We start from the raw sequence: 27,369 nt of genomic DNA, 5'->3' as shown, positions 1-27,369 counted from the left end.
GAGCCCGCCGATACAACTCCACCGACTGGCGGCTAGTCCTGACGTATGGCCCAAGCAGGCCCTCAGCAAGCAAATGTTTCGTTTGAAACTGGCTTGGGAAATTTCTAATTAAATGCTCTATTAGTTTGGAGTGCCCTGGAATGTATCAGGCAGTCAAAAAAAAAATTTTTTTTTTTCACCAGTGGCCTGGCTTCGATGCTTCAATGCCAGCCGAACATTGGATCAGACAAGTCATTGCGGGGCTGGGCTTAGGGGACCAGATACAGTGAACATGAAGTGTCCAGGTGTGGGAGTCTGACTGGGAATGAGCCAGGCCGGTGGAACTTACTAGCGAGTAGGAAAGGGACGGCTGTCATCCCAGCAGGTGGAGGCTCGGGCGCAGAGCGACAGGCCTGGACTTGCAATCTCGGTAGCAGGAATGATGATGCTGAAGGCACACAAGTGAACTTGAATGAGGAACACTGGAACCCCAGCTACCTATTCTGCTCTGCTCAGGGTTCTGAAAAATGTACAATGGCTGCTCAGGGAGCTGGCTTGCTGACAAAGGTTGCTGGTGCCCGCAGGACCCACGCCGGGTATAAGGACGGGAAAAGAAAGCATAGAATGAGGGCTCCCATGTCTCAGGTGAGGGTGCGAGATGCCACAGAGAGCCCAGAGAGCCTTTGTCCTCTTTCCATATGTCTGTTTCTCAAGGACTCCACCCAGACCTAAGCATTTAGGATTAAAATGCAGTATGACATGTTGTGGTTCGACTTAAGGAAGCGCTATTTGTTAGCAAGGTAACCAGGAGAGGAGTGAGAAAGTCCTTGTTGGAAGTCTTAAAAAAGGAGAGATGGGAAGTGAGTGGATGACCTCTGGGCCCCCCTGCAGTGAGTGGGTTGGAAGTGGCTGGTGGGGGTCTCAGTGGACCTGTTATTGGGGAGAGTTGACAATTACAGCGATCTTAGAAGTATCAGCTTTCGGGTGTTACGCCTCAGTGACACATAGTTTCTTGTAATGCTCTTGAGTATTGCGTGCTGTTTTAGGCCTTCACACCTTTGTTTATACTGGGTTTTTGTTTTGTTTTGTTTTGTTTTGTTTTGCCTGGGAACATTCTCTTCCCTCCTTCGACCATGCCCTTAACCTGGCTAACTCTAACAGATTATTTAGATCCCCGTTCCGAGTCTCAAGTGCCATATCCTCAAGGAAGCTTTTCTTGATCCCTCAAGTGTAGATAAGATTCCTTGACTCTTCCCTGTCTCGCCACTCGTGGCTTATGTTAAAAGGAGGAGAATGCGTGTCTGGCTCTTACCGATTATAATGTCCCAGGGACAAGGATCCTTTCTTACTCACCCTTACGGACTTGAATGCCTAGTGTGATGCCAGGTGCCCAGTAAGTGTTTCTGGAGCAGAAGATCCAGGTATGAAGGCATATCACTTTGGCCAGGCATTTATTAATTTCCCTATTTCTTAGGTTTCTTATATGGGAAGTGACAAGCTGAATGTATTCCAAATTCTGGAAGGGGGTCATAGTCCAGTAGCTCCTCCAATATCAGTCTTCCTTCCCTTTCTGTAGCAAATCTAAGGTCCTTTTTAGCTTTAAATTCCCACGATTTTGAAACCTAACGTAATACTGTAATTAATAATGGTGGCAGGATAGGATTAACGGCACACCACAGAGTTTGCTCCAAAGACACGATAGTGCAGGGTTAGGAGATACATGGGAATTAGTTTTATTTACTCAGCAGGACATCCAAAGCCTATAGGATAATGGGGTACCTTTTATTTATTTTTATTTTATTATTATTATTTTTAGAGAGAGCGTGAGTGGGGGTGGGGAAGGACAGAGGCAGAGGGAGAGGGAGAGAGAGAATCCTAAGCAAACTCCACATTCAGCACAGAGCCCGATGCAGGGCTTGATCTCACAACCCTGAGGTGACGACCTGAGCTGAAATCAAGAATTAGACCCTTAACTGACTGAGCCACCGAGGCTCCCTGGATAATGGGGTACCTCTTAAAAGAGGATTAGCTATGTAGCAAATCTAATAGTGATTTTGCTGAGTTAGAACTACAGCTCCAAAGGTGTCTTCTTGTATAGTGGAGGATCAGAGCATGCGGATGGGGTTGGGGGGTAGTTGGGGTTTAGTCTTGAAGGGTAAATGTTGGAAGGGTTGGAGGGGGAAATGGTATTTTCAGAATGAGAGACACTGAAAAATGTGGAAGGGAGAGAGCATGGCACAAGGATTTGTAATTAGTCCTGGGTGGCTGGGGAAGGGGGACCTCTGGGAGGAGTAGCCAAGGATGGAGCTTTCTGAGGTAGCTGGGAGTAAGATCATTGAGGAACTTCTGTGCCATAGTTTGGAGATCAGATTTTATCCTAAGGGGATGGGAAACCATAGAGGGCTTTAACCAGGGGAGAGGTGGTCAAAATGGCAAAATCACTTCTTAGAAAGTTCCTTTTGTTAGCAAAGCAGATATTGGATTGAAAACTGGAGGCAAGAAGCTGATTCCTTCTTTCTTTCCATCCACCTACCCACCCCATCCATCCTTCTATCTATTCACCCAGCAAAGAAGTATTACTGAATGCTGGTTCTGAGAACAAGCTCTATCATCAGATAGGCCTGAATTTCAAACCCAGTCTTGCCACTTACCCTATCTGTGTGATTCTGGGTGAGTTACTGAATCTGTCAGTAATTCACTTTTATCACCTGAAAAATAGGACAAATAATCATGTCCATTAATACTTCATAGATTGGCTGGGGAATGAAATAGGATAGTGCGTCATAAATACTTGGCACCAGGCTAGGAACTCATAAACATTCAGAAACTTGTAGCTATTTTTGTTAACAGGTTGAAGGCACAGACTCGGGAGCTTTCATGATACTGGGGACTGCAAAAGCCATGAGGATTGTGAAAACTTTCACTAGAATGATACTCGATTCAGTGGACATCTACTGAGCGCAGAACTACTTACAGAGCATCACACTGGGCCTTGTGGGAGGTGCACAGATGGGTGCCGCCGCGAGTGTGCACCAGGCGGAATATGGTAAATGCTCTAGTCAGTTCAGTAGTGTGGAGACTTTGGAAAGCTTTTCGGAGAAGGTGGGGTTTGAGATGAGTCTTAAAGGCTGAAGAGGACTCCAGTAGGTAGATACGGGGCGGGGAAGGGCTCTTCACACACAAGTAGTGGTAGGTATGGAAGTCTGGAGGCAGGAGGAGGAGAGTGGGTATTAAGAAAACCAGGGTAAGGTATATAGGACTATACATGAGAATGCTCAAAGATTGTATAAGGAGAGAGAAAGTATTGGAATACAGGTAAGCGTCAAAATGATTTTCAGTCGAGAACTTCAAATTCCATTCTGAGGATTTGAGACTTTAATGTGAATGCTGGGGGTGGGGGGGGGGGTGGGCAGAAAGATGCTATCAGGCTTGTATTTAGGATGATTGAATGCCAGAGGTGTGAATGAGCACAGGAGAGGAAAGGGAGATGAAAGAGACTGCTTAAAGACTATTTTGGGAGGGTCTCAGGAAGGGGCCCTGGGAGGACGGGGAAGAAGGATGGGTTAAAGAGCTTTCAGCAAATAGAATTGATGGGATCCAGCACCTCGCTTACTGTGGGGTGAAATGGAAGGCGTGGATTTGCAGCCTGAGAGACTGGGAATGATAATGCCGTGGAGAAGGGGCAAAAGCGGGAGGAGGTTCAGGACGAAGGACAGCAAGCTGGGCTTTCAGTCTGAGTGGCTTGTGAGACATGGGTTTGGAGTGAGTGTCCCCTCGGCAGCAGATTGCTGGGCTGAAGTGAGCAAGTGTGTTGAGAGCCGGAAGCAGGTAGGGGAGTGAGTCTTCTGCTGTAAGGCACAGTCGAAGCCCTGTGAAGCAGGAGATGGTGTGTGCAGTGAAGGACTCAGCTTTGGGGAAGGACCACACTTCGGGCGGAGTTAGCAAGAGAGAAGCCAGCGTCTGAGGCTGGAAGATGAATAGAAGAAAGAGGTGTGTGGCATCCGGGAGGGGAGGAGAGATCTTCAGGAACAGCTCAGATGATCAGTAGGCTTAAAAGCACAGGGACTAAAGGGACAGATGACAGTATAAGTTTATCGACTAACATTTTGACAGATGTATGGAAAGCCGAAATTGAGGTCTCCTTGGGTGGCATACATCTGGTCAGCTGATAGGGGGCCACTAGTTGGTGAGGGAATCTCAGGGACATTTTGATCATTGAGTGTGAGTTTCATGTGGTTTGGGGCAGTTGGAGTGAGTTTCCTCAGGTTAGAATTTTGGGCTCACCCCTCACTGAATCCCTCCTCAACAGCCTGTTCTCAGTGGGGATGGAGAGTTTGGAGAAGGATAAAGGGATCTCCTTTCCATACCTGCACCTGGAATCACCATGTGTCAACATGTCCCTTATTGATGGGAAAGACTGGAGCCGAGCTGTGGGTGTGTTGCGTCTGAGATGGGCACGTGCTAGGCGTCGTCCACACCCTGGTATATCTGTGGGCAAACGCGTTGAGGTTACGGGTAGAGTTCCTGGCTGTTCTTCTAGCAAAGCAATCCTAGAAGACAGTTTAATCCTTGGAGTACTTGGCCATGGGTTGAAATTGACCCAAGAGAGAGGCAGCTACCTCAGAAGGGTGAGCTCCTGAGTCTGCCCTTCCAAAGTTTCCAGAGGCTTCCCCCGGAGGCCGTGTCCCACCATCTCCTTGCCACCATTCCAAGGCTCTGTCTGCTTTTCCAGCTGAAGAAAAGGTACATAATTTCCTCTCTCCAGGGTTTGCATAGTGAATGAGTTGGGGGGTGGGGGGGATGGTCAGAGGATAAAGATGGTGGGGATGGGGTGAGAACTTGAAGAGCTGCTTTTTCTAAATCACAGGTACTGTTAGTATTTTAAGTGAGATCTAGACCTGCGATCTGTTTTAGGGTGAAGCAAAACATCGGGTCTTACCTTACGTGTCTCCACACATCCTCTGGTCACATTCCTCTCCCTTTTCTCTGGCCTTTGTTTCACATTCCTTCAAAAGTTTGAGCCCTCCCCCCACCCCATTCCCACACTTGCTTGTTTGGGCTCTGGGCTTCCTTCCTTCTCTGCTGAGGATCCCCAGGTGGAAGGTTCTGCTTGAAAGGTACATGGTTTTCATTGCAAATGGGTCCCATGGGACATCTGAGGTCACAGTTTGATCTTCATGCAAATGACCATGTTCCCCACCCTGCACGGCACTCCCTTAGGGAAGGCTGGGATGAAGGGGCCCTCACAGCCTTGGATCTGGGCTGTTCCTAAAGCCTGACCCTGCTCTCTGACAGTCACTGAGTGGGTAAGAGGGACCCTGGGTTTCTCATCTCCCCCCCACCCCTGCCCTTGTGCTTTCTTTGGGTTTGCAGTCTCATCCTTGCTTTCCTTCCCATTTCTCCTCTTTCCCACTTAACCTTGTCCTTGTCCTTGTCTTCTCTTGCTCCTTCCTCTCAGAGCAAAGCAAACACTTGTTAGAACTTCGCTGCATTCAGTTTTCCTCCCCTCTTCCTTCATCTTCTGTTCTTCTCTTCCATCAAGAGCTCAAGCTCAGTATCCAGCAGTAAATATTTATATAGCTTATAAGCCTTGGCGTCTGTGGGTTTGGTACCATGGGACGTATAAGATGCTCATTGGAAATGCAGTTGGGTGGTGGGGACTCTGGAAGGCGAGAACTTCTGCTGTGTTCATCTTCGCCCTGGGCCGGGGACGCGGAGAACAGCACAGCTTACAAGGAAATACTCCAGAGTGCGTGAGTTGCAAGTCAGAAGACTCAGGTTTTGTTTCTAATGCCTCTGCGATCAGAGGACACTTTAGCTCCTTTCTGCCGTGCATAGGGCTTCATTTTAAAAATAGGGATTATGGCCCTTGTCATTACTACCTCCGTGGAGGAATGTTTTAAGAACCTAGTGAAATAATATGCATGTGACTGCTTTGAAAAGTAGGATTATTCTTGACCATTTTTATGGGCACATTTCTGCAAAACAAAATGTCGAAACTGGATCGGCCGTGTTTGTGTGAGAGGAGCTCATAGTATTAGATGATCTCTGATACGTCTTTCAGCTCTTAAATTCTGTTTTCCCTAGACGGTTCTTGGCATGTAATAGGGGCTCTGGCAATATTTGGATGGATGGACAGACAGACGGTCGGACGGCTGGATGAATATCTAAATGTCTAATTGCCCTACTTACCCCTTCTAGTCCCATTTCCATTTCCCATTGACACCACCGCCCCCTCCTGGCCAGCAGCAGTATTACGGTGCCGTGAGTTGGTAGCCGGGCCCGTTTCTCCCCAGCCCCTAACCCGGGCTCCCCGAGCTGGCTCCTTGGGACCCGGCTTTGGCCTTCCATCCCTGACTGCTTGTCTTTCCTCCTCCTCCCTTCCCACCCCACTCCCTCTCTCCATCTGCCCCTGCAGCACTGCCAGTAACTCAAACCGCAGCACGCCGGCCTGCTCCCCCATCCTCCGGAAACGGTCTCGCTCGCCAACCCCGCAGAGCCCGGACGGAGACACCATGGTGGAGAAGGGCTCGGATCACTCCTCCGACAAGTCCCCGTCCACGCCGGAGCAGGGTGTGCAGCGCAGCTGCTCATCACAGTCTGGCCGGAGTGGCGGCAAAAATTCCAAGGTGAGCTGGACCCTGCCGGGGCCTCCACTTCCTCGTTAGCCGGCTTCAGGGAAGCCAGTGCTGGGGGGACGGCGGGGTAGAGAGCCCCTTCCTCCAGGGCCCTTGCGTCAGTGCGGCGAGGGTGGGACAGGCAGGGGAGCCCCTAGTTAAGTGTTACCTTCTCGGCTAAGCCCTCAGAAGGCCCCCGGGGAACTCGTTGTGTGATTCCACAGTGACTGTTTTCTCTCTTTGGGCTTGGGAGCCTCCTAGACCTTGAGATTTGAAAAAAGGGTGCTCTGGGGACCAGGGGGGCTCATCTGTCTAGCCCTGCTTCCTTTTTCAAATTTGGGGTAGAAGGGAACATTATTTGGGACAAATACAGGGCCCAGGAGAGAGTCCTCAGGAAGAGAGGTGTTTTTAACCTCCACCCTGGCTCTATCTCTCTGCCTTATCTTTGGTAATACCCCACTTGGTACTCATTTGGCCAGGAGGGCGATGACTGGGCCTCTGGGTCGCTCCCAGGGTGCTGCCTGCCGCCTGAGGACCTGGGCCTTTGCCTGAGGAGGGGCATAGCAGAAGCCCCAGGGGGGCCTGGGCTACGGATGGGTCCCCAGAGATCTTCTTCTCCCCTCCTCAGTCCTTTGGGAAGCAGGAGATATTCTTTGCCTAGATGCTCCTTCAAAAAGCTTCTCTTTACTGCTGACTCCTAGGCCCTAGGGAGGGGAAGGGGCCCCTGGGAGGCACGGGAGCTGGCTTCCCACCTGATTTGTCTTTTGATTTCTTGTTCTTCCTCTTCTTCCCCACCATTTCCCAAATACCTCCTTTGCATGCATGGTCTTAGTCTCACAAGCGCCTCTCAAAAGTAAGCCATCTTTTGTCTCTGTCTTTGGTCTCCCCTCCGGTGTTGAATTGTCTGTAGTGCTCCGCACCCCTCCCTCCGCCCCCGCCCACTCTGGCCCATGTCTCGCTTGGTCCCTTTCCCAGAAGGGCCAGCCCCACAGCCCCCTGGCAGGCCGGCTTGAAGTCACTGAGGGACCGTTCCTATTGCACCCAAAGTCGGAGAACAGACCCATCCCCCGTCCTCCCCTGTCTCTGCCTGCTCCCCAAACACTGCCTTGGGCTGGGAATCTCTTCCCTCCTTACATGGAGCCATCTAGAAGCAGAGTCCTGCCAGGGCTTACTTTCGTTGCTTTGGGGAAAGGAGGCCCCATCGAGTGGGGCTTCAGGTCCTGATAGCTCCTTGTACCTGCTTTAATGGGTGAGTCCTGATTCCCGGGACAAGATGACTGAGGGTCACAAATACCCGTAGGTGAGTTCCCTGGTGCGGTAGAGTGACCTCAGGAGCTCCACCTGGCACCCTCCTTCCCTCTGCCTGCCCACTGACAACTGCTCAGCCTGAGCACCCCTTACTGCTTCCACCCACTGCCCAGCCCGGGGGCCCGTGGTGTTCTCCGGACCCTGAATTGTGATCAGAGCGGAACTCTTCTCCCAGAAGGGCACCGTGCTAGCATCTAGCGGTTGGTGGTCATGGATGGTGGCCCCTCCCGGGCCCCGCAGCAATGCGACCAGGTCAGGGAGGCAGTGCCAGAGTCCGCCCCCCCCCCCCGCCCCCCGAGATTTCAGAGGTCCGAGCAGAACTTGGAGGGAGTACAGTGTGAGCAATAGGTATTTTAGAACAGCAGGGCTCAGGAAATAATCCCCACGGGGGAAAGGAGGTGGGATGTCGCCAGGAGAAGAAAAAGCAGAGGAATGCCTTAATAATAGTCTTGAGCCTCTGTAAGTGTTTTGGGGAGGAGGAGGAGGGCGAACAGCTGTTCTCTTTCCTGAGGGAAGAACAAGAGACTTCAGGGCTAATCCTGGAGTCTGTGACCTTCAGGCTAAAAGCTGCCTCTGGCTGGCGCTGTGGGGAGGGGAAGAGGAGCTCTACTGGGCGTGAGCGAGGAGTTCTCTGTGGGGCCAGCGCCCCATGCCAGCCCCTCGCCCCTCTGGCTGGGGGGAGCACGCGTGTTGCCTGACACACGCATCGGGTTGCTCCATCTCTCTGGTTCTGCCCACGGACTTTGCACACTTTTCCATCCAAAGGTGAAGCTGCAGGCTTCTTACCCTCTTACCCCACGCCTAGCAAGGCACTCAGTGGGCACGCAGACCTTACTGATGGCCCTCAGTCCCCACCTACGGGGAGCCGGTGCCTCTTCAGTCAGGTGCTGGGTGGAGGTGAGCACTCGCTAATGAGAATTTTTAAACATCTCCTGCTGAACTGCGGGTGTTCTTTGGGAAACGAGCGTGAAGGCCAGGCTCTTGCCCCCAAGCAGCGTCAAATCTAGGAAGGGAGTGAAGGCGCACGCCTAGATTGTCCACAAACCGAACCTGACTGTTGGAAGCGCATGTGTAGCGGGGGCTGTTACAGGTCGGAGGCCGGGGAACTCCTTTCTGAGTGGGGTGGCAGGGGCGTGTGTCAGGGAGCTGGTCCACGGAGCCAGGCTGGGGCCCTGAGAGGCAAAATAAGGCATAAAGAAGGGACCATGAGCTGAGCGTGAATTCAGAGTTAGCCGTGGTCCCCCTTTCATAAGGAGTTGATGGGGGAGGGAAGAGAGGAGGGAGGAGGGGCTGGGTTTTATTTTCCCTTTGAAGAGCTCAGGGGAGGCAGACACAGAGTCCGGGACTCCCCTGGTTTGGAGAGCTGCAGGGGAGAGGCGGGGATACCCCCTCCCTGGTGGACTCTGGTCTCAGGTTGACGAAACACATCCACGTTGAGGGATCTGGTAGCCAGAGCTGTGGTCTCTTCCCAGCCACGCCACCTCCCTCCCTGCCTCCCGTCCACCTCACAGGGGAGGACACCTGTGTTTTCCAGGCAAGCTGGAGAGGGCTTCCCCTTCTCCCTGGAGCCAGGCGTCCTGCAGCGTCTGCCTTCCCTCCCCGGGGCCTCCGTTTCCTCGTGTTAATCTGCAGGGCTCAGGCTAGGGGATCCTAGCCCCACACCTGTGAATCTGTAACTAGACCGCTGAGGCTGACCCTTCCTGGGTGCAGCCCTGCCCAGAGCAGCGAGCTGGAAGACGTCGAGGCTTCTTTCCTCTTCCCTAGACCCCTTGAGTTTGTGCCACCACCCAGCTTCTGCTCTGTAGTGCTGCTAGAGGCCACTAGGGGGAGCCAGTGGCTGCTGCCTGCTCCCAGGAGCTCCTGCTCAAGGGCCACCCCTGCGGGGGTTCCCCTTCGCCCCCGTAGCCCAGGTGAATCCTGGGCTGGGTGGGCTATGTCATCCCGGCTCACTGGCTTTGCTGCTCCTTTCCCCTTGACCTTTTCCTTGTCTTTCAATCTTAATTTTTATGGTTTTCTTTCCAGTATGACAGACTTAACCTGATCAAAGTAAGAAGTCTCTCTTATTTCCTACTTCCTCTAAGTAGAGCTCCTCTCTCCCCCTCCTCTGGACCCCCAGCCCCCATCCTCCCAACTCCAGGAGCCTTTGCACTGGGAAGATGTTTTTAGGGAAGGTGGGTCTGTCTCCAGGGGCCTTGTGTTCCTTTAGTGCTTGTTCTTGAGACCCCTTCTAGGAGGTAATAGAAATGTGCTCCACTCAGCTCCCTGTCCTCAGCAGCTCTGTCTTTGAGTCCTTTTCCTGACTCCCTCCTCCCCTTTTTAGCCAAATCCATTCGTAACCTTTTGGAAAAGGCTTCACCCCCACCGCCTAGTTCTGTTTTCCCCATGCTTCTGGCCCTCTCTGCAAAGGAGGGGCATTTCAGGGAACCTGCAAGGGCAGACAGCCTAACTCGTGCCTCTGCTCTCCCTGCACCAAGGTCTGTAAGCCCCACCTGGTTTCCCTGCCTCCATGAGCTGGGGACTCAGCCCTGGGAGAGTGAAACTACGAGGGTGAAATTTGCCTCCAGGAGGCTGGTCAGAGTTCAGAGACCCATACCCACAGTGGGTATTCTCAGGAGCTACTGTGGATCAGGATGGGGGGGACATTTTCCCCAGGGGTACCCCCAGTGGTGGCAGATAAGAAGCTGCCTAGAGATTGCTGCTTGGGGTAGAGTCTCATGCTGAGGGAGAAGACAGAAGTCCTCGCTCTTGATGGTACATTTCACATTTCAGTACTTGGGAACACAAATTCTTATCCCCTCCCTTTACAAAAGAGCAAATATCACACACAGAGGTGTCACACAGAGATGGGACACAGGTTCCGTGGCCGAGGCTCTTTGTCACTCTGAAGCCCTTTGTTCTGAACAGATTCAGAAGGGACACATATCTGTGTGGCAGTACAGGAAGAAAGAAAATCTACCTCTTCTGTGTACCTTAGGCAGGAGCGAGAATACTGCATAGGAGTAATCATAAAGGATCTTGGGTCCCCATACCCAGCCCGGGTTCGTTCCTGTTGCCCCCTTCCCTCCTAGGGTCTTCCGTGAAGGCCAGGACAGTGGGGTAAGGAGCTGGGGGTGGGGGGTAGGCAGGCGACAGAGCGTTTTCTCAGCTATGAAACAGGTGTCCGAGGGCCTGGCTTTGGGTTGATAAAATGCTGGGAGCTGGGCAGCCGTCGAGGCTGACAGCGCCTAGGGGGTTCCTCCGCACTGCTGGGAGATGGGGTTCAGGGAATGTCTGCACAGCCTCACGCCCTGTGACCTCAGAAGCAGGCCCCAGGAGCGAAGACCTCCCGAGGTGCAGATCAGGTCAGACGCAGCCTCTGCCCCATCCGCTCTCCCCTGGGTCCGGGCGGCCTTTGCCAAATGTTTGCAGGCTAATTTTCGGATCCAGGTGCAGGATTCCCATGTGACAGTAGCTCCTCAACAGTGAAATAGTTGGTTTTAAGTATTCAGATAGGGCCCCTTTACCTGCTGAGACCTCTGGATCAGAGGAGAAGGTCAGGTCGTGATTCGAGTATGTGGCTTGCAGATGGGCCATAGTGACAGCCTTTGTTGGGAAATGACTGTGAGAGCAGCTAGAGAGTTAGAACTTCTGATGGAGTGGGAGAGCGGGCGAAGGGGGAGATCGCATGACCACGCTATTGTCGCCCGCCCTCCACCCCCGCCAGACACGCTCCCAGTGGACATTCTGAGACTGTGACCTTTCTTTCCCTTATGAGTCAGGGCTTCTTAGACGAGGCGGGGGGATAAAGGTTGCCAGTTGGCCCAGAATCCTCACCTCTGTGTATAGTTGTTGACATGCAGGCAGTTTCCCCTATATAGTGATCCTTTGCTGCAGTTATACCTTTGGCAAACTTCTTAAAACCGAAAATACCCCATCTCCAATCTAAAACTGTTGGATCAGCACCTCAAGGGATGGGGCCCAGACAACTGTGTGTGTGTGTGTGTGTGTGTGTGTGTGCGCACGCGCACGCATGCGTGTTCCTGTCTGCCTGTCTGTCTTTCAAGTGGGGTGTGCATAAAGGACTCCTGGCCATAGAGGTTGGAGGTAGACAAAGCACAATTTCGGCCATCCCTCTCAGTTGCCATGAAAACGAGTCACCTTTGCCCAGGGCCAGGAATGGAGAGCACCTGAATTCTGGAGCTGGCACGGAGTCTTGATTTTGTTGGTAACAGAATTACAGCACCACGAAGCTGGGAGGCACCATTAGCAATGATGTGTTTCAACCTTCCTCCCAGGGCAGAACCCCCAGTACTCCCCTACCTTTATCACCTCAGTCATCAGCCAGTGGTTGAGCAGGAGGAGAAACGGACTCCTCTGCTCCCCGAGAACATAGTTGGAGGAGGTGTCCAGGCAGCTCCTTTTCTTCCTTTACCCCAAGGGTCTCCTCTTGCCTTCTGCAGAGGGGCTGACTTGGGGCAGAAGGCTGGGTTGGTCTCTATCTGCACTTTGCTTCTGGTCAGGGCCCATCTGGGGACTGGGTCTTGGATGCCTGCAGCGCATCCTTTCCCCCCATCAGAACCTCGTGATGGGGCTCCGACTCCCTTCCAGCTGAGCTGCTGCTGCCTGCCGTCCCGACCTTGGTGAGGCTTCCAGCATGGACCTGCCCTGGGCCTCCTTTCTGGAGCTGTCTTGAGAAAGGAGGACCCCTCTTGAGCAGCCACATGGGAAGCATTCAGCTGCATTGGGTTTCCTCCTCCCTGCCCGTCCTCTGCTGTCTGTGTAACCTTCCCTCAGGAGCCGGGCATACCCCGGCCATTCCCACCATCTCTTCCCTGACTAATGGTACCTTCTCTTATTTTGTCCTTTCAGAAAAGCCAGAGTTGGTATAATGTAAGTATCCCTGTTTCTCTTCTTGTTGGGTACATGGGAAGCGGGTGGGGGATGGGAATGGTCGGGGAATGGAGAGGCACCGAGTGCAGTTCGGCTGCCCCATGGGCTTGAGCCAGTTGAGGGGCCCCTGGCCAGCCCCCGCCCTCAAACTCACTGGTTATCCTCTGCAGCAGGACAGGACTGCTGGTGAAGGAGGAGTTGATTCAGGGAGACCAAGGAGGGCCGGCCCTCCTTATCCTCCCCTAGACTCCTGGACAGGGCTCCTCCAGCCCCAGTGAAGGGGACTGGCTGGGGGAGGCATCCAAAGACCAGACGGAATTCTGGGACTGGGTCAGCCCCAGGGCCTGAACTTAGGACCAAAGTTTCCTTCCTTTAGCTGACACATTTTGGGGGCAATGCAGCCACAAGACTTTTCCCCGTTAGTAGAGAGGCCATCCCATGTAATGGAATTTGACTTCTGCCCCAAGACCCACCTGCACTGCCCTAAGGGACGTGTGCCTTCTAGAAGACATCCACTACTCTTGGGTCTGTGGTGAAGGTGTAGCCTGGGGTCGTCCGTGGTGGTGGCTCAGCCAGCCGCTTCATAGCCAGAAATTGTGTTGTGGACTAAGCAGTCCCATCCAAGACCACAACCCCCATCACACAGACTGGGCTGCAGCGTTTTGAACTTTTCCCCTGGAGGGCAGCTGACCGAAGTCTCAGCCAGCCCCCGCCACATTGTACTCTGCCCTCTGGGACTGCACCGCGGAGGGCCTGGCCTCAGGTCCCCGTCGTTCTGCCCCGAGCCTGCTTTTCCCCACACTTGCGTCTGCTTGATCATGCAGGTACCACCCCTCCGCCTCCCCTGGCACCGGGCTGTACTCCAGCAGGTTTCGTGGGCATGCGGAAAGTGGGGGAGAAGGTGGCTGTGAGCGACAGAGGCTGTGGACACTGGGGTGGGGCGGGGAGGCTTGCATTTAATGTAGGGACTTGGGTCCGAATCGTGTGTTCGTGCGGGGTGAGGTAGAGGGATATTTTCTTTCGCACGCGGCTCAGGGATGCCCCAAAGCCAAGCACATGCCAGTCAGCCCCGGGGCTTCTGACCTCTTGCTGCTCAGCGGGCCTGCCTCTCCCTGGGGAGCTCTGCCCACCTAGCCTGGTACACACGAGGGGGGGTTGGAGGGCCGTGCTGACGGAGACGAACTGTGGGCTGAGGTGGCCTGGGTCGGGGAGAAGCCAGATGACACCCCCTCATTCCCCAGCCCTTCCCCTTGGACCCACCGTGGTCTTCAGCCCCCGCGCTGCTTAGAGCTCACATCCTGGAGGCGACAGAAGCTGCTTCTGTGAGGGAGGAGAGTGGGGGCCGCTTTCCTGGGAGCCATGTGGGGCCTCCAGCATCCCTCGCCTGACAAAACCTCCACCGCTCTCAGCGGTATTGCAAAATGAGTGCCCCCAGAGGGAACAGGAAACAGGTGGCTGCAGACATGTCAGACCATTGAAACATCCAAATTTGGACATCCAAATCCCCCCCCCCCCCCAGCCTCTCTTCTCTTGCTCGCTCTCTTTCAATCAGGAATCAGGCTCTTCTGTTCCAGCTCAATTCCCCTTATTTGACTCCTTTCCTACCCTTTCGTCTCTGGTTCCTCCTCCTCTCCTTTCTCTGATTTCCATTCTCTGGTTGGCTCTCCCTCTCTGCCACCAGCCAGCAGGTTCTCCTTCCCCTCCCTGGCTTCCCCATTCCGTCACCTCAGGGCCTCTCTCCGCCCCGCACATCACAGAGTGAGGGATAGCAATGGATGCCAGCCAACTCAGGGGTCCCAGCGACAGATAAGATGGCAGAGGAGCTGGGAGTGACCGGAGCCCCGCTTCCTGCCCGATGCCCTGCAGCTGGAGACCTGGAGACCCTCCCTGACTGCACATCGCCTTCTATAATGGGCCTCCACGTAGTCAGCTCCCAGGCCTTCCTGGGACTCACAGATGGTCAGTGTCTCCTCCAGCCTCCTACCCCCGCAGCCCGAATGAATTGCAAAAATGTGACGGACTCTCCACTCGGCACAAATCATTAACTCACAGAGGCCTAGTGCACAAGGGACTCTGCTGAGCAGTGTTTCGCGCGCCCCCCTCCCGGGACGCATGCTCTCGCTCTGGAGCCAGACACCAGGGGGCCCATCCAGAAATGTCTTCTTGTGGCTCCCTTTTCCTCGGCTTTGTTTCCGCATTGCCAGGCAGATGTGGCTCCTTGTCTGCCTTCCATCTGCCCGGGTCCTGCTCCGCTTCCTCTGTGGAGGCCTGACACAGGCAGGGACAAGTTGCAGAATGGAGTGATGTGGAGGAGGGACAGGGAAAAGGTAGGGAGACCTGGGAGGCCAGAGGTGACAGGGGATCTCCAGCCGGCCTGAGCTGTAGGTGTCAGGGGCTGGGTCTAGTTTCTCTTTGCACTTTGTTTTCATGTGTTTTCACATCGGGAGGGAAATCAGCAGCTGGTGTAGCGGGTAGAGCCCTAGAAAGGCTGGCTTCAGGTAACCCCTGCCTCGTCCTCCCGTGAAAACCCTGCTCTCCTCCTGAGGCCGAGACGAAGCCCTGGCTCTGGGCTTGCCGGCTTCTGGTTGTCTGGAGGAAGCAAGGGGCTGCCTGTTCCACACAGCAAGCGTCACCCCCATCTCTGCCCATTCGGATGGTCCCTGCGGGCTTATCCATGGCACGGGCCTGAGCGTGGCCCTTCCCCTAGGCACCATTGACCTGCCCCGGTCAGGAAGCTACCACCTGGGTGTTTCCCCAGAGCCATGTGAATCGATGCCCATGGGCGTGGGGTGCCCCCATGCGCCCAGCGCTGTACCCCTCAGTGGCTGGACACCGCCCTGCTGTGCATCATATATGTGTCTGTGCTCTTGCGTGCAGAGGCCCCATCGGGAAACTTCCGTCCAAACCCCCCACCTGGCTCCCCAGCACTGCCCGCCAATAATACATCCATGGTTTTCCAGAAGGACGTACCTTTCCTCTGTGTTGCCCTGTCTCCCCTCCTCAGTGCTGCTGATGGCCCTCTTTGACACTCGGGGTAGTCCTCCAGCTGGGCTGGAACATCCTCATGTGGATGGGCAAAGGCTTTGTCATCCCAGCTCTAGGGACGGTCACACAGGCCCTGGTCAGGTTCCGGCCCGGGCGTCCTCACGGAGCTGCTGACTACTGAGAGAACATCTCAGGTTGTTGGAGTAGCTTGGGTCTGATGGGAGGGAAGCCCACCCAGCCCCTCCCCGCCCGCTCCCCAGGCCCCTCCTTTACCTGCCTCTCTTCCACATTTTACTTTTGGTTTTTTTGTTTTTTTTTTTTTTTTTTGGTCTGATATTTGTATTTATTTTTCTTGCCAGAATAACACAAAACATAGTGATAATGAACAGACTTCTGTAATTTCCTGGGGCGAGATTCCACTAGTCTACTTTTAAATATGGTGTTTGTGATATATATTCATTTACTTATTTTTAAATTTTTTATTTAAATTCCATTTATTTAACATATAGTGTATTATTAGTTTCAGAGGTAGAGTTCATTGATTCATCAGTTGCATATCACACCCAGTGCTCATTCCATCACGTGCCCTCCTTAATGTCCATCACCCAGTTATCCCATCCCCCTACCGACCTCCCCTCCAGCAACCCTGTTTGTTTCCTAGAGTTAAGAGTCTCTTATGGTTTGCCTCCCTCTCTGATTTTGTCTTATTTTAGTTTTCCTTCCCTTCCCCTATGTTCATCTGCTTTTTTCTTAAAGTCCACATATGAGTGAAATCATACGGCATTTGTCTTTCTCTGATTGACTTATTTCACTTAGCATCATACCCTCTAGTTCCATCCACTTCGTTGCAAAGCATTGCATATAGCTACCATATCTTTATCCATTCATCTGCCCATGGACATTTGGGCTCTTTCTGTACTTTGGCTATTGTGGACATTGCTGCTATAAACATTGGGGTGCAGGTGCCCCTTCAAATCACTATGTTTGTATCCTTTGGATAAATACCCAGTGGTGCAATTTCTAGGTCATAGTGTAGCTCTATTTTTAACTTTTTGAGGAACCTCCATACTGTTTTCCAGAGTGGCTGCACCACTTTGCATTCCCACCAACAGTGCAAGAGGGTTCCGCTTTCTCCGAATCCTCGCCAACATCTGTCGTTTCCTGACTTGTTAATTTTAGCTGTTCTGACCGGTGTGAGGTGGTATCTCATTGTTCCACTTTTTACTTTCACCTATCCAACCAGGGAGGAGATGTCATCATGATGGCAGACCACTTTGGCCTGAAAAGTGCAGCCCGTGGAGGGAAGTGGCTAGACTCCAGGGACACCTGGAGTGGCTGAGGCGTGAGAGCTTCTGGTCTCTAGCCAGGGGTGTGATATGCAGGTCAAGAGTGGGGTTTGAAGGCAGTGCAGTCTACAGATGCCTTAAGGCCTTCCCAGGCCCAGTCTACGCCCCCTTACCCTTGCTCCCCCTCCCCCAACTTACTTGACGATCCCAGCTTTATTCATCAAGGCCCCCAGCTTGGGAGGCGCAGCCCTGGTAGACATGAAATGGTGGACTAAGCAGAAACAGGGCTATAGTTACAGTAGGGAGCCAAGGGCAAAATTGGGGGTGGGAGGGGTGTATTCTGTCCCCCAAAGATGGCCCCTGTTGGGTGCAGTAGGTTTGCATCTGGGATGAAGCAGTCACCGGTCTTCTGCTTGGTGCCTCACCTTATGTGGGCACAGGTGACTGTCCTCATCTGCTTCACCCCTTCCTGGGGGGTCAGTCGTCCCGGCGACCCAGAGAAGCAGCTTGTCTGAGGTCAGAGGTTAGGAGCCTAGGCCCTGGTGGCTGGGAGAGACTTAGCGCCCAAGCTCCTCCTTGATGCCCCGGGATGGGGATGCTGGCTTTTTTGGATGGGGAGGAAGGGATCGTGCCAATCCTGTGGGATGACCAAGCAGGTCTGGCAGGCATGAGATTGAGAGCAAGAGAACAAAGCTTTGTGGGCATGAGACTGGGACATTAGGGGGACGATATAGAAAGTGGAGGTTCGGAGACAAGACTTGCTGCCTACAGCCTTGGCAGCCTGTTCTTTCCAGGGAGGCTCCCTGTGCTTCTGTCAGCTCTGCCCATCTCCCCGCTCTCACTTACCCGTTGTCCTGGAAGAGTCTTCCTGACTTCAGCTCCCCTGGCCCCCCATCCTTCACCTTCTCCAGAAGGGTCCCCACACTCCTGATGAGATCCCCTCTCAATCCCACTCTCCTCTTTGCCTTTCTGCATGACACTATCCCACCTGCATCTCTCTCCTTACTTCGCTCATTGCCCTCCCCCCCTTCCCCATTTCCTACACCTGGCTGCTCCCTACCTGGATGTGGTTGGAGGGCCAGGATTTGCTTGGAGGGTCTTAATTGATTTCTTCCCAGGTGAAGCCAGTACTCCTCCAAATTCCATCTGGTTTTCTCCTGGGTTCCTCCACCCCACCCCTCCCCGTGCTGTAACCAAGGAGGGGGTACCACTTGGTCCCAGCTCCCAGTGTTTGCCATCAAGTTAATGTTTAGCTCAGGGTCAATTCCCTCTCCTCAGGCCCGAAGCTGCCTGTCACTCTGCCCTGCCCAGCCCAGCCCAGCCCAGCCCATTCCATCGTGGGAGGTGTAGGAGACAAAGGCTGAGCACTGAGACTTGTCTCCCTGGGGTTATCTCTCCAGGTGTATCCTGGCCCCCACCTCACCCGACTGCAGCCGTCATCTCCTTGTTTAGCCATAGCAACATGTAAATATTCCCGGGGAATTACTATAAGCATTCAGCTTTCGTGGGTCTGTATACTGCCTAGATCTTGGGGTCTGGTATGGCCTAGGAGAGAGGCATTCTGGTCACCCTGGAAAATGGAACTGCCAGGTTCCCCTACCACACTGCAAAGGATAGGGCTGCGCTCTGCAGAGCAGAGAGAACCTCGGATATATGGTTTGGAGTGTTGGCAGGGATCGGGCACCGAGAAGCCGTGCATATAGAGATGGGGATCTGGCTGGCTATGCACACGTCAGTTGCAGTGTGAACAGGAACAATTTTAGAGGTGTATGAGGAATGTGTTCATTTGGTAAAGAGTTTCTGAGCAGCAGATCATGCTCTGCTGTAGAAGATAGAGCTGTTTGAGGCGTAGATCCCTCCTGGGAAGATGATAGTCTGATGGAGTACCACACTACATAGGTGACGGTGGAGGCCTTGGGGCTGTGTCCAGTGTGCAGATGTTGAGAGAGAGGAGTTTGGGGACGGATTTAGACTGTCTACTTTCTCTAACACCGTTTAACCAGGAGACTCTGGGTTCCTTGGAAACAGAATCTTTGGTTTGGGAGTCAAGAATCTCCATTTTTAAAGCATTATTTATTTTTTAGAGAGAGGACGGGAGGGGCAGAGGGAGAGGGAGAGAGAACTTCAAGCAGACTCCCCGCTGACTGCGGAGCCCAACATGGGGCTCCGTCTTGCGACCCTGAGATCACGACCTGAGCCAAAACCAAGAGTCTGATGCTTCCACCACCTGAGCCACCCAGGTGCCCCAAGAATCTCCATTTTTAATGCATTCATTGGGTCCTTTTAAAGTATGCTCATGTTTGAGTCCTGCTGGCTCAAACCTCAGAGACCCCTAGGCCAGAGGCCCCATTCATCATCCATCACATGCGGGCTTGGGACCCTCACCACATGGTGGGCATAGCTGTGGAGGGCGAGGCAGGTGCCCCATTTGTTTCAAAGGTCTGACTTTTCCTGGGGACCCGTGTCTTCCCAGTCCCGATGCTGTGTCTGGAGCCCTTCCTGGCCCCATTGGCCTGGCTCCCATTCCTCAGCTTCCCTAGGTTCAGCTGTTTCCTTTTGACCCCAGGGGCCAAATTCTCTGCTCTTAGCATTGCTTCTTGGCCCTCAAGGTCTGAGGAGCTGCCTGGGAATCCTCTTGGCCTTCATCCCCCTCCTGCTAGTGCTGGAGGCAGGGCAGGGTCCCTGGAGCTGGTGACCTCAACTTGTCCAGGCGATCTGCCCAACTTCTCCCCACCAGTACATCCGCCGTGAGAGGAGTCAGACTTCCAAATCTCCCGCTGGTGGTACACACAGGGAGGTCGGCGGACCGGTGGGTCAGTGACGGGAGTATGCTCCAGAAGTCCCTGGCCATCAGCGTCTCCAGTTTCAGATTTCATCACAGCAGCCGTGCCCCTGGCACCTCCCCCACCCCTCCCGCCCTGGGAGCCCTGGCCAGCTACTTTCCACTGCAGGAAACATCTGCTGGGGAGGCCAGGCTAGGCCGGGGGGTTACTGGAGGGTGTTGGCCGGTACCAGCACCCAGATCCTGTAACTTGAGGCACGTGTGGGGCTCTGGGCCCGCCCGCCCGGCCTCCCTCCTGCCACGGGCGACTCTAACAAAGAAGTTGTTTGCTGGTCAGCTAAGGAGAGCACAGTCTGGGGAAGGAAAGGGGTGTGTGTAGGGGTAGGGGTGAGAGCAGGTCTTGTTGCCACAGCCAGGGGTGGCCGCTCTGCCTGGGAGAGGGCTGTGAGTCATAGGGACCAGTGCCCGCCCAGCGGAGAGATTGCATGGTGAACGGGCTGCCTTATGGGACGGGCCAGACGGAGCCGGGAAGCTGGGAGCTCATTCTCTCCCCGGAGTTTCCGACGAACTGTGAGCCGTGTGTGAGTAACCAGCGGGGTGCACCTCTGGACCTGGCTGTGGGGTCGTCCTCTTCCTGCGCAGTTTGTCCACCAGGGGCCTGCTATCCCCAGCCCTCCAGCCGGCCCCCCGTGCACCCGCCGTCTTCTGGCCTCAGCTGGCCTCTTGGAGTGGCTGGCCACACTGAACCAGAGCAAGGGGCTTCACCGCATCCCCTCTGGGTCACCCTCCGTCCAAAGACCAGCCACCTTGTGGGAGCCAAAGTGGGACGAAGCAAAACCTGGCCATGGGAGACTGGCCGGCCAGCCTGTCCCAAGAAGCATGCTGACCATACCCTCCCACTTGTGAGGTTTCGTGCTGGGAACAGAGCTCTGGGAGAGAAAAGGAGGCCAGTCAGGGTCACATAGACCCTCTGCCGAGAAGCCAGAGGTTGCCTGTCTGCGTTCAACCCAGACGAGACTGACTGTTCTCATCCTGAGGGGACAGTCGGGAACCAGAGCTCCAGGAGCCAGGCTCCACTGGGAGGTGGAGCTGTGGGTAGCGATGGAATCTTTGACCGAGCCTGGGGTCCTCCGGAGCCTCCTGCTGGAGCAGGACAGCCAGTCTTTGCAGTGGTACCTGAAGAAGTTTCCGGATACACCTGCTGGTGCAGAACTCTGCTGCTGGCATGAATCTGAGGAGATCCCAGCCGTGAGTGTGCATCCCAAAATCTCTGGGCCCCTGTGACCATTCTGCCGTACCCCTGTAATTCCCCACTCGGCCCTGCTGCCTGAGGGCCCCCCATCTGACCATCCTTGAACCAAAATTCTCTGACCATTTTAAATTAAAGTAGGTGAGCCACGCCTCACTTTTGGAGGAGATTGCTTTGAGAGCATGGGGGTGGGAGGCAGAGGGTTGTGGGCTCTTGAATCAAAAGGATATATGGTGGCAGGTCGACCTGATGAATCTCTGCTTTAGAGTCTGGGAGGCAGAGACCGGCCTGCCATCCACGTTGGCAGCCTGGGAGAATAAGGGCATTTATTTGCAAGGTTGGGTTAAAGAGTCCCTGCACCCAAGCAAGTTTTTGTAGAGCTGGCTGAGTTCAGAGGTCAGGGCTGGGAGTTGCCCTCCCTCTCCCCAGGGCTACAGTTTTGTTCTGAGGAGAGGAGGGGAGCGGCTCCCTCCATTTGCCGGGGGTTTGGTTTGGAGATGATTGCCAGATGCCATGTACTTTCACCTCTGTCAATGTCTCAGTTCCCGGTGGAGGCGAAAGAGGCAGGGGCGAGGCAGCAATGTGGAAAGCACATGAGAAATAGGAGGAAATAGGAGGACTTCCAGGCTTCGGAGAATTGGATGCCTGATGCCTGGTTACACCTGAAGGGGGCTTGGGGCCATCTGCTAGGCTGGTCCTCGGGCTGATAGTGGAAAGTGGTAAATATGAAGACTCACCTCATTGATACTTTTTTTTTTTTTTTAAAGATTTTTATTTATTTTTTAACAGAGAGAGACACAGCGAGAGAAGGAACACAAGCAGGGGGAGTGGCAGAGGGAGAAGCAGGCTTCCCGCCGAGCAGGGAGCCCGATGTGGGGCTCGATCCCAGGACCCTGGGATCATGACCTGAGCCGAAGGCAGATGCTTAGCAACTGAGCCACCCAGGCGCCCAATACTTTTTTTTTTTTTTAAAGAAATTTAATTGTGGTAAAGAACCTAAAACTTACCATCTTAAGTATTTCTAAGCATTTCTCAGTTCAGTAGCATTAAGTGCATTCACACTGTTCTGCACCCAATTTCCAGAACTTTTTCATCTTGAAAAAACTGAAGCTTTATTACTACCCTCCTGGGGGAAGAAAAAAAACCCCACTTGTGGGCATGAAAGACTAGTGGGGCCCCCGAGTAGGTGGACATCTCATCCCCCAGAGAGTGTGCTCTGCCAAGGCATCCCTGTTTCCCTCTTGGGACCAAGACCCTGAGCCACCATCATAGAGCAGTGACTCAGACCAGGGACTGTGGGTCAGACTGCCTCGGTTCATGCTCTCCTCTCCCACTTAGTAACCACATACTTTGGACAAGTTGCTTAACCTCTCTATGCCTCAACTTCCTGGTGTATAAAATGGGAAAATAAAAAATCTGTGGTCCAGTGAAATGATGTATGTGAAGGGCTAATGACAGTGCTTGGTGTGTAGTAATGACTCATTTCACGTTCACTCAACTGTAGCTCTAGGAGGTCAGTTAGACATAATTAGGAACTTCGTGATGATCAGGTGGGCAAGCAAGGGTTTTCAGTGTGTGGGCTCTGTTCTGCGAGGCCAGGGGGCCAGTTAGATTGGTTATCTCAGTATCAGTTTGGAATCAACCTGTGGGCCAGAGGAGTGTGGTATTCGGAGGTCTTTTCTAGCCATAGAAGTCAGAGGATAGGTTGGCTTCTCTTGAATGATACAGATCATTCAAATTAACTATAGACAGAGTAGTTGAAAGCACTGGCCACCATTGGGCCACTTAGCCTATCCTCTGACTTCTATGCCAACTTCTCCAGGTTGGCTTCTCTAGATAGGTCTTTTCTAGCCATAGAAGTCAGAGGATAGGTTGGCTTCTCCCAGTGTCCCTGATACTTGGTTCAAACATATGGCAGGTGATTGTTGAAGTTTGGGGTTCTACAGCATAGCATTGCTTGGGGGAAGGTAGCAGGGCATTGACTAAGCCAAAACAGAAGTTTAAAATTCAAATTAACTATAGACAGAGTAGTTGAAAGCACTGTCTTCTCTCTCTCTCTCCTGGAAATCTTCCCGCAAACTGAAGTCATGCCATTCTCTCTCCTCCAACTTCCTGAAATATTCCCATTTCTTCTAGCACAAACACCATCGGGCCACTTAGCTCAGCTAGTCAAAGCGCATGCCCTGAACTCGGTTAGGCCACAGCCCGAGCTTGCTCGAGGGCCACTTAGCTTTGCAAAAAGCCAAAAATCAACCGTCTGAAGCGCATCTCGGCGCCACCGCAGCTGTATGCCAGTGGGTCCCCAGGGAAGCGGGTGGAAAGTGTAAATGGCCAAGACCTATCTGTCACCATCACCAGGACAATCTGGTGCGCTCCTGGCCTAAGTAGGCCGGTCATGGACGCGCCGGGACGGGTACAGATGTTTCTCTGTCATGATGCGTGGCTCTTCCTGGATTGTGCTCTTGTCTTCATGTATCATGCTTGGGTGCCTTTCATCCACAGGCTACTCCTCCTCTTCTTCTTCCTCTTCCTCCTCTTTTTTTTTTTTTTAAATTTTAAGATTGTAAGCTTGGAAAGATGAGGTTTCCTGTCTATTCAGCTGACTGATGGAATTTCCAAGGAGGATTTGTGAAGGCAGTTTATGGGTATAGGTCTGCACCCAAAAAGCTAAGTGGGCACAGGGTCATCTGGTAGCTCAGGTGGTGGGGAGAGGTGAGCAGAGGACCAGGGGTGCAGAAATCTGCCACTGACCAGCTTGGGGACTCTTGGGCTGGGGTCTCCTCCCTGGCTTTCATTTCCTCATCGCCAATGGAAGGGTTGGGTTAACTAGTCTTATAAAGGGTGGGGAGGGAATCAAGGTTGGGTGCCTCCAGTTACCAGACATGCTTTTAAATTCTCTACTTCTGTGCTTATTCTAGTACTAGTTTTATGGTTTTTTTTTTTTTTTTTTTTAAATCTAGTCTTGGTAGAGTACAGTTCTCTCCCCCCACCTGCCCAGTTTCACTGAGATATAATTGACAAGTCACATCGTAGTAGTCTTATGATTATTCTTATGATTTTTCTTTTCTAGTCATCAGTTTCATCCACAGCCCAGTACTTCCTGTGTTAGTCACAATGACCACTGCTTCCGAGGGATGCTCTGAGTAGCATCATATTCTGGGTCCTGCAGGGGCCCTGGGGGAGCCCTCTTGGGCCCCCGTTTTGCTGTCAAGGTGGTACTTCCTGCTGGCAGAAGACAGGGCAACAATAGCTCTTGTGGTGGGTCCCAGGAAGCTCCCTGGAGGTGTCCCTCCTTCCTTTCTCTTCTTGGGATCTAACATGGACCCTGCTTAGTATGTTTGACATTTTCTCATTGATGGATACTGAATACAAACCCTTTTGGGGTGTCCGATTCTCTCCCTGGTGTTTTTCCGTACATACCAAAGCCCCCTTTGCCTCACCGAGCCGCTTAGGGTCTGTGGGATAACAGAGCCTCATCTTTGCCTTTTAAACATGCAAGCAGGTGCTCTTCCTGCGTCTTCCTCCCCACCCCCACAGAACCTGGGAACATCCTGCTAACCTCGGTCATTGTCACGCAGGTGTTAAGCCCAACTTACAAGCAGAGAAATGAAGACTTCAGAAAGCTCTTTAAGCAACTTCCAGACACGGAGCGCCTCATTGTTGGTGAGCTGGGGGACCTGGGAGCAGGGGGGTGGGAGCAGGAAGGAAGTCTGAGCATCCCAAAGGCAGCACCCAGGCTGCTTCTGTCTTGAGGTTCCCCACCAAAGAGCCAACCCAAGTGAGAACATCTGTCTGGGAGCAGGGAGAGAGGATGTCCAGAGCACTGAGCCCCGTGGTTGAGGCTCAGGGCTGAGCAACGTGTGTGTGGTGGCCTCGACAGAGAGCCCAACCTGGAATGAGTCACTGCCACTCTTTTTTTTTTTTTTTTTTTTTTTAAAGATTTTATTTATTTATTTGAGAGAGAGAGAATGAGAGACAGAGAGCATGAGAGGGAGGAGGGTCAGAGGGAGAAGCAGACTCCCTGCCGAGCAGGGAGCCCGATGCGGGACTCGATCCTGGGACTCCAGGATCATGACCTGAGCCGAAGGCAGTCGCTTAACCAACTGAGCCACCCAGGCGCCCTGAGTCACTGCCACTCTTAACCTCTGCAGATGGCCCAGCAGTGAAGGGTTGGGGTAACTTGGATGGGGGAGGGGTGTTAGTTGACTTTTATTGGTCTTTTCTCCCTCTGACTTTCTCGCTCCTTCCGCCGCCTCATCCGTCCCTCTGTCTTCAGGCAGCAGCGGCGTATTTCACGTCACATGGGCTGCTAGGGACTCCCTTGGCCACTAGTTCAAGTGTCTCACCCACCTAGTGAGTAGCAGGCAGTGGGGCTCCCACAGTGCTGGTGGGAGGGATAGCGTGCCTCATTTGTAGTGGTTTGCTGAAGATGTTTCCTGTCTCTGAGCTCCTCTGTCCCCCATCCTACCACAGATTACTCATGTGCACTCCAAAGAGACATTCTTCTTCAGGGCCGACTCTACCTCTCTGAGAATTGGATATGCTTCTACAGCAACATCTTCCGCTGGGAAACTCTGGTAAAGACCTGGGGCTTGGTCCCTGGGCGAGCACTGAGCAAGCTGCCCTCACTCTCCACCTTTTGTTGACTTCCTGCTCTGCCCACACCTTTGCATAATTCATAAAAGCACATGCCTGAGTCTTGAGGGAGAGATCTCCTCTGCAGTGTCTTCTCCTCCCTCCCTCTTTGGTGTGGAAGAGAGCATGAGAGCATTTGCTCTTGGCAGATGCAGGTAAATATTTGGCAGGAGTCACTGCAGAAGGTAGAATAGTTGAGTCAAAGGGGCCTTGGCCTTGGTACTCAGGTCCGGGTTGTACGTTATCTGGGTTCTCCACCTAGTTGGCTGTGTCTCATGAGGCTAGTCCTTTGTTCTTTCTCTGCCTCCTCATCTTATAAAATAAAACAAGAAGAGATAAGCTGGTGACTTTTACCCTGTCACTGTCCTGTGTTTCTTTAAATGCCAAGTAGTGATGGGGTCTGTGCACATTGATCAGACTGTGTAGACCTGAGAAGGAAGGCTCCCTGGACCAGCAGCTGAGGCACCATGGGGCTCTAGGCGAGGCTCGGCCGCCGCCTCGCTGTGTGGCCTCCATGAAATAGGGAGCTAAACCAGATGATCTCTAACGGGGTCCCTTCCAGGTTTAGAAATAAGGAGACTGAGATGTGATTTTCTCTCTCTGAACTGGTGCCACGTAGACACTCGTGGCCGACTCAATGAATGTCTCTTCTTGCTTATTATCCATTCTCCGTCCCTGTGGGGGGTACCAGCTAACCGTCCGTTTGAAAGACATCTGCTCCATGACTAAAGAAAAAACAGCTCGCCTCATTCCCAATGCCATTCAAGTTTGCACTGACTCAGAAAAGGTAAGTGGAATCTAATCTTGGACCTTCTACTCCCCACCGCCCCAATCCCCAGGCCCCACCCCTTTTGTATTTCTGTCCTTCAACTGCATGAATATGGAGGCCAGGAGGATGGTGGTGGGGGACGGTAAGGGGATGCAGATCGCAGGGACCACCTCCATTGGATCAGGGTGTGTGGAGTCTGAGCAGAGGTGAGGACGGAAGGTCTATCCATTGGACTTGGAGCCAGAGCACTTGAATTTGAGTCCCGTAACTGTGGGTGTGGTATGTAACCTCTCTCCACGTAAGTTTTCTCATGTGTGACATCGAGCCAGTCGGTCCTATAACAGAGGCTTGAAATGACATCACGGATTTGAAAACACTAAGTTGCAAAGCTCTGTGCAAATGTAAGTTGTTATTATGTATCGGCAGAGTCCGGTAGGAAGTGGATTGTCCACGTCAGCATGGGGGAAAGGTGGTAGGTAACATTTAGGGCCGAGGAAACCCAGGGATCTTTGACCTTTAACCAATTCCTGGAGACTAAGAGCTTCAGGGCTAGGGGTGGACTAGGCCTGAGCTGAACACAAGTCTGCAGAGCCCTTGGACTTGGGCAGTTCAGTGGCAAAAACCATGAGATTTGGGGTCAGATAGTCTTTGGTTTGAATTCTGTTTCTGGCCTGAATCAGCCTTGTGATGACAGAAGTCCCCTGATCCCACCAGCCCGTTTCTCTTTATTAGGCGTTAGCAGTTACGTATATTTTCCAAGACTCACATGTGGTTTACACAAAGCAGCAGCATTTGTAAAGCCCCTAGATTGTGTTCAGTAACATCTGGTTCCCCATCATTTCCTTCCGCATGTTATAAAGGGTCCCCGCTAACATGTAAGCACAGTAAGA

The 27,369-nt window shown here is 53.0% G+C and overlaps 1 protein-coding gene across 13 annotated transcripts in view; it reads left to right on the top strand.

Annotated features, from left to right (window-relative positions):
• GRAMD1B (GRAM domain containing 1B) overlaps window positions 1–27,369 on the top strand; it is a 232,969-nt gene that overhangs the window by 181,324 nt on the left and 24,276 nt on the right. For 11 of the 13 annotated variants that reach the window (XM_078058830.1, XM_078058832.1, XM_078058831.1 and 8 more), the window contains 5 exons: window positions 6,398–6,608; window positions 12,753–12,773; window positions 24,654–24,738; window positions 25,549–25,652; window positions 26,402–26,497. In XM_078058830.1, coding sequence (XP_077914956.1) covers window positions 6,398–6,608; window positions 12,753–12,773; window positions 24,654–24,738; window positions 25,549–25,652; window positions 26,402–26,497 — 517 coding nt within the window. Of the gene's footprint in view, window positions 1–6,397; window positions 6,609–12,752; window positions 12,774–20,229; window positions 21,075–24,653; window positions 24,739–25,548; window positions 25,653–26,401; window positions 26,498–27,369 lie in introns of those variants that run through there. The other 2 variants (XM_078058837.1, XM_036081719.2) reach the window with 2 other exon arrangements.

Source organism: Halichoerus grypus, chromosome 11, assembly GCF_964656455.1.
Source record: "Halichoerus grypus chromosome 11, mHalGry1.hap1.1, whole genome shotgun sequence".
NCBI lineage: Eukaryota > Metazoa > Chordata > Mammalia > Carnivora > Phocidae > Halichoerus > Halichoerus grypus.
The sequence above is the reverse complement of the archived record's forward strand: the minus strand, read 5'-3'. Positions and strand labels throughout refer to the sequence as shown.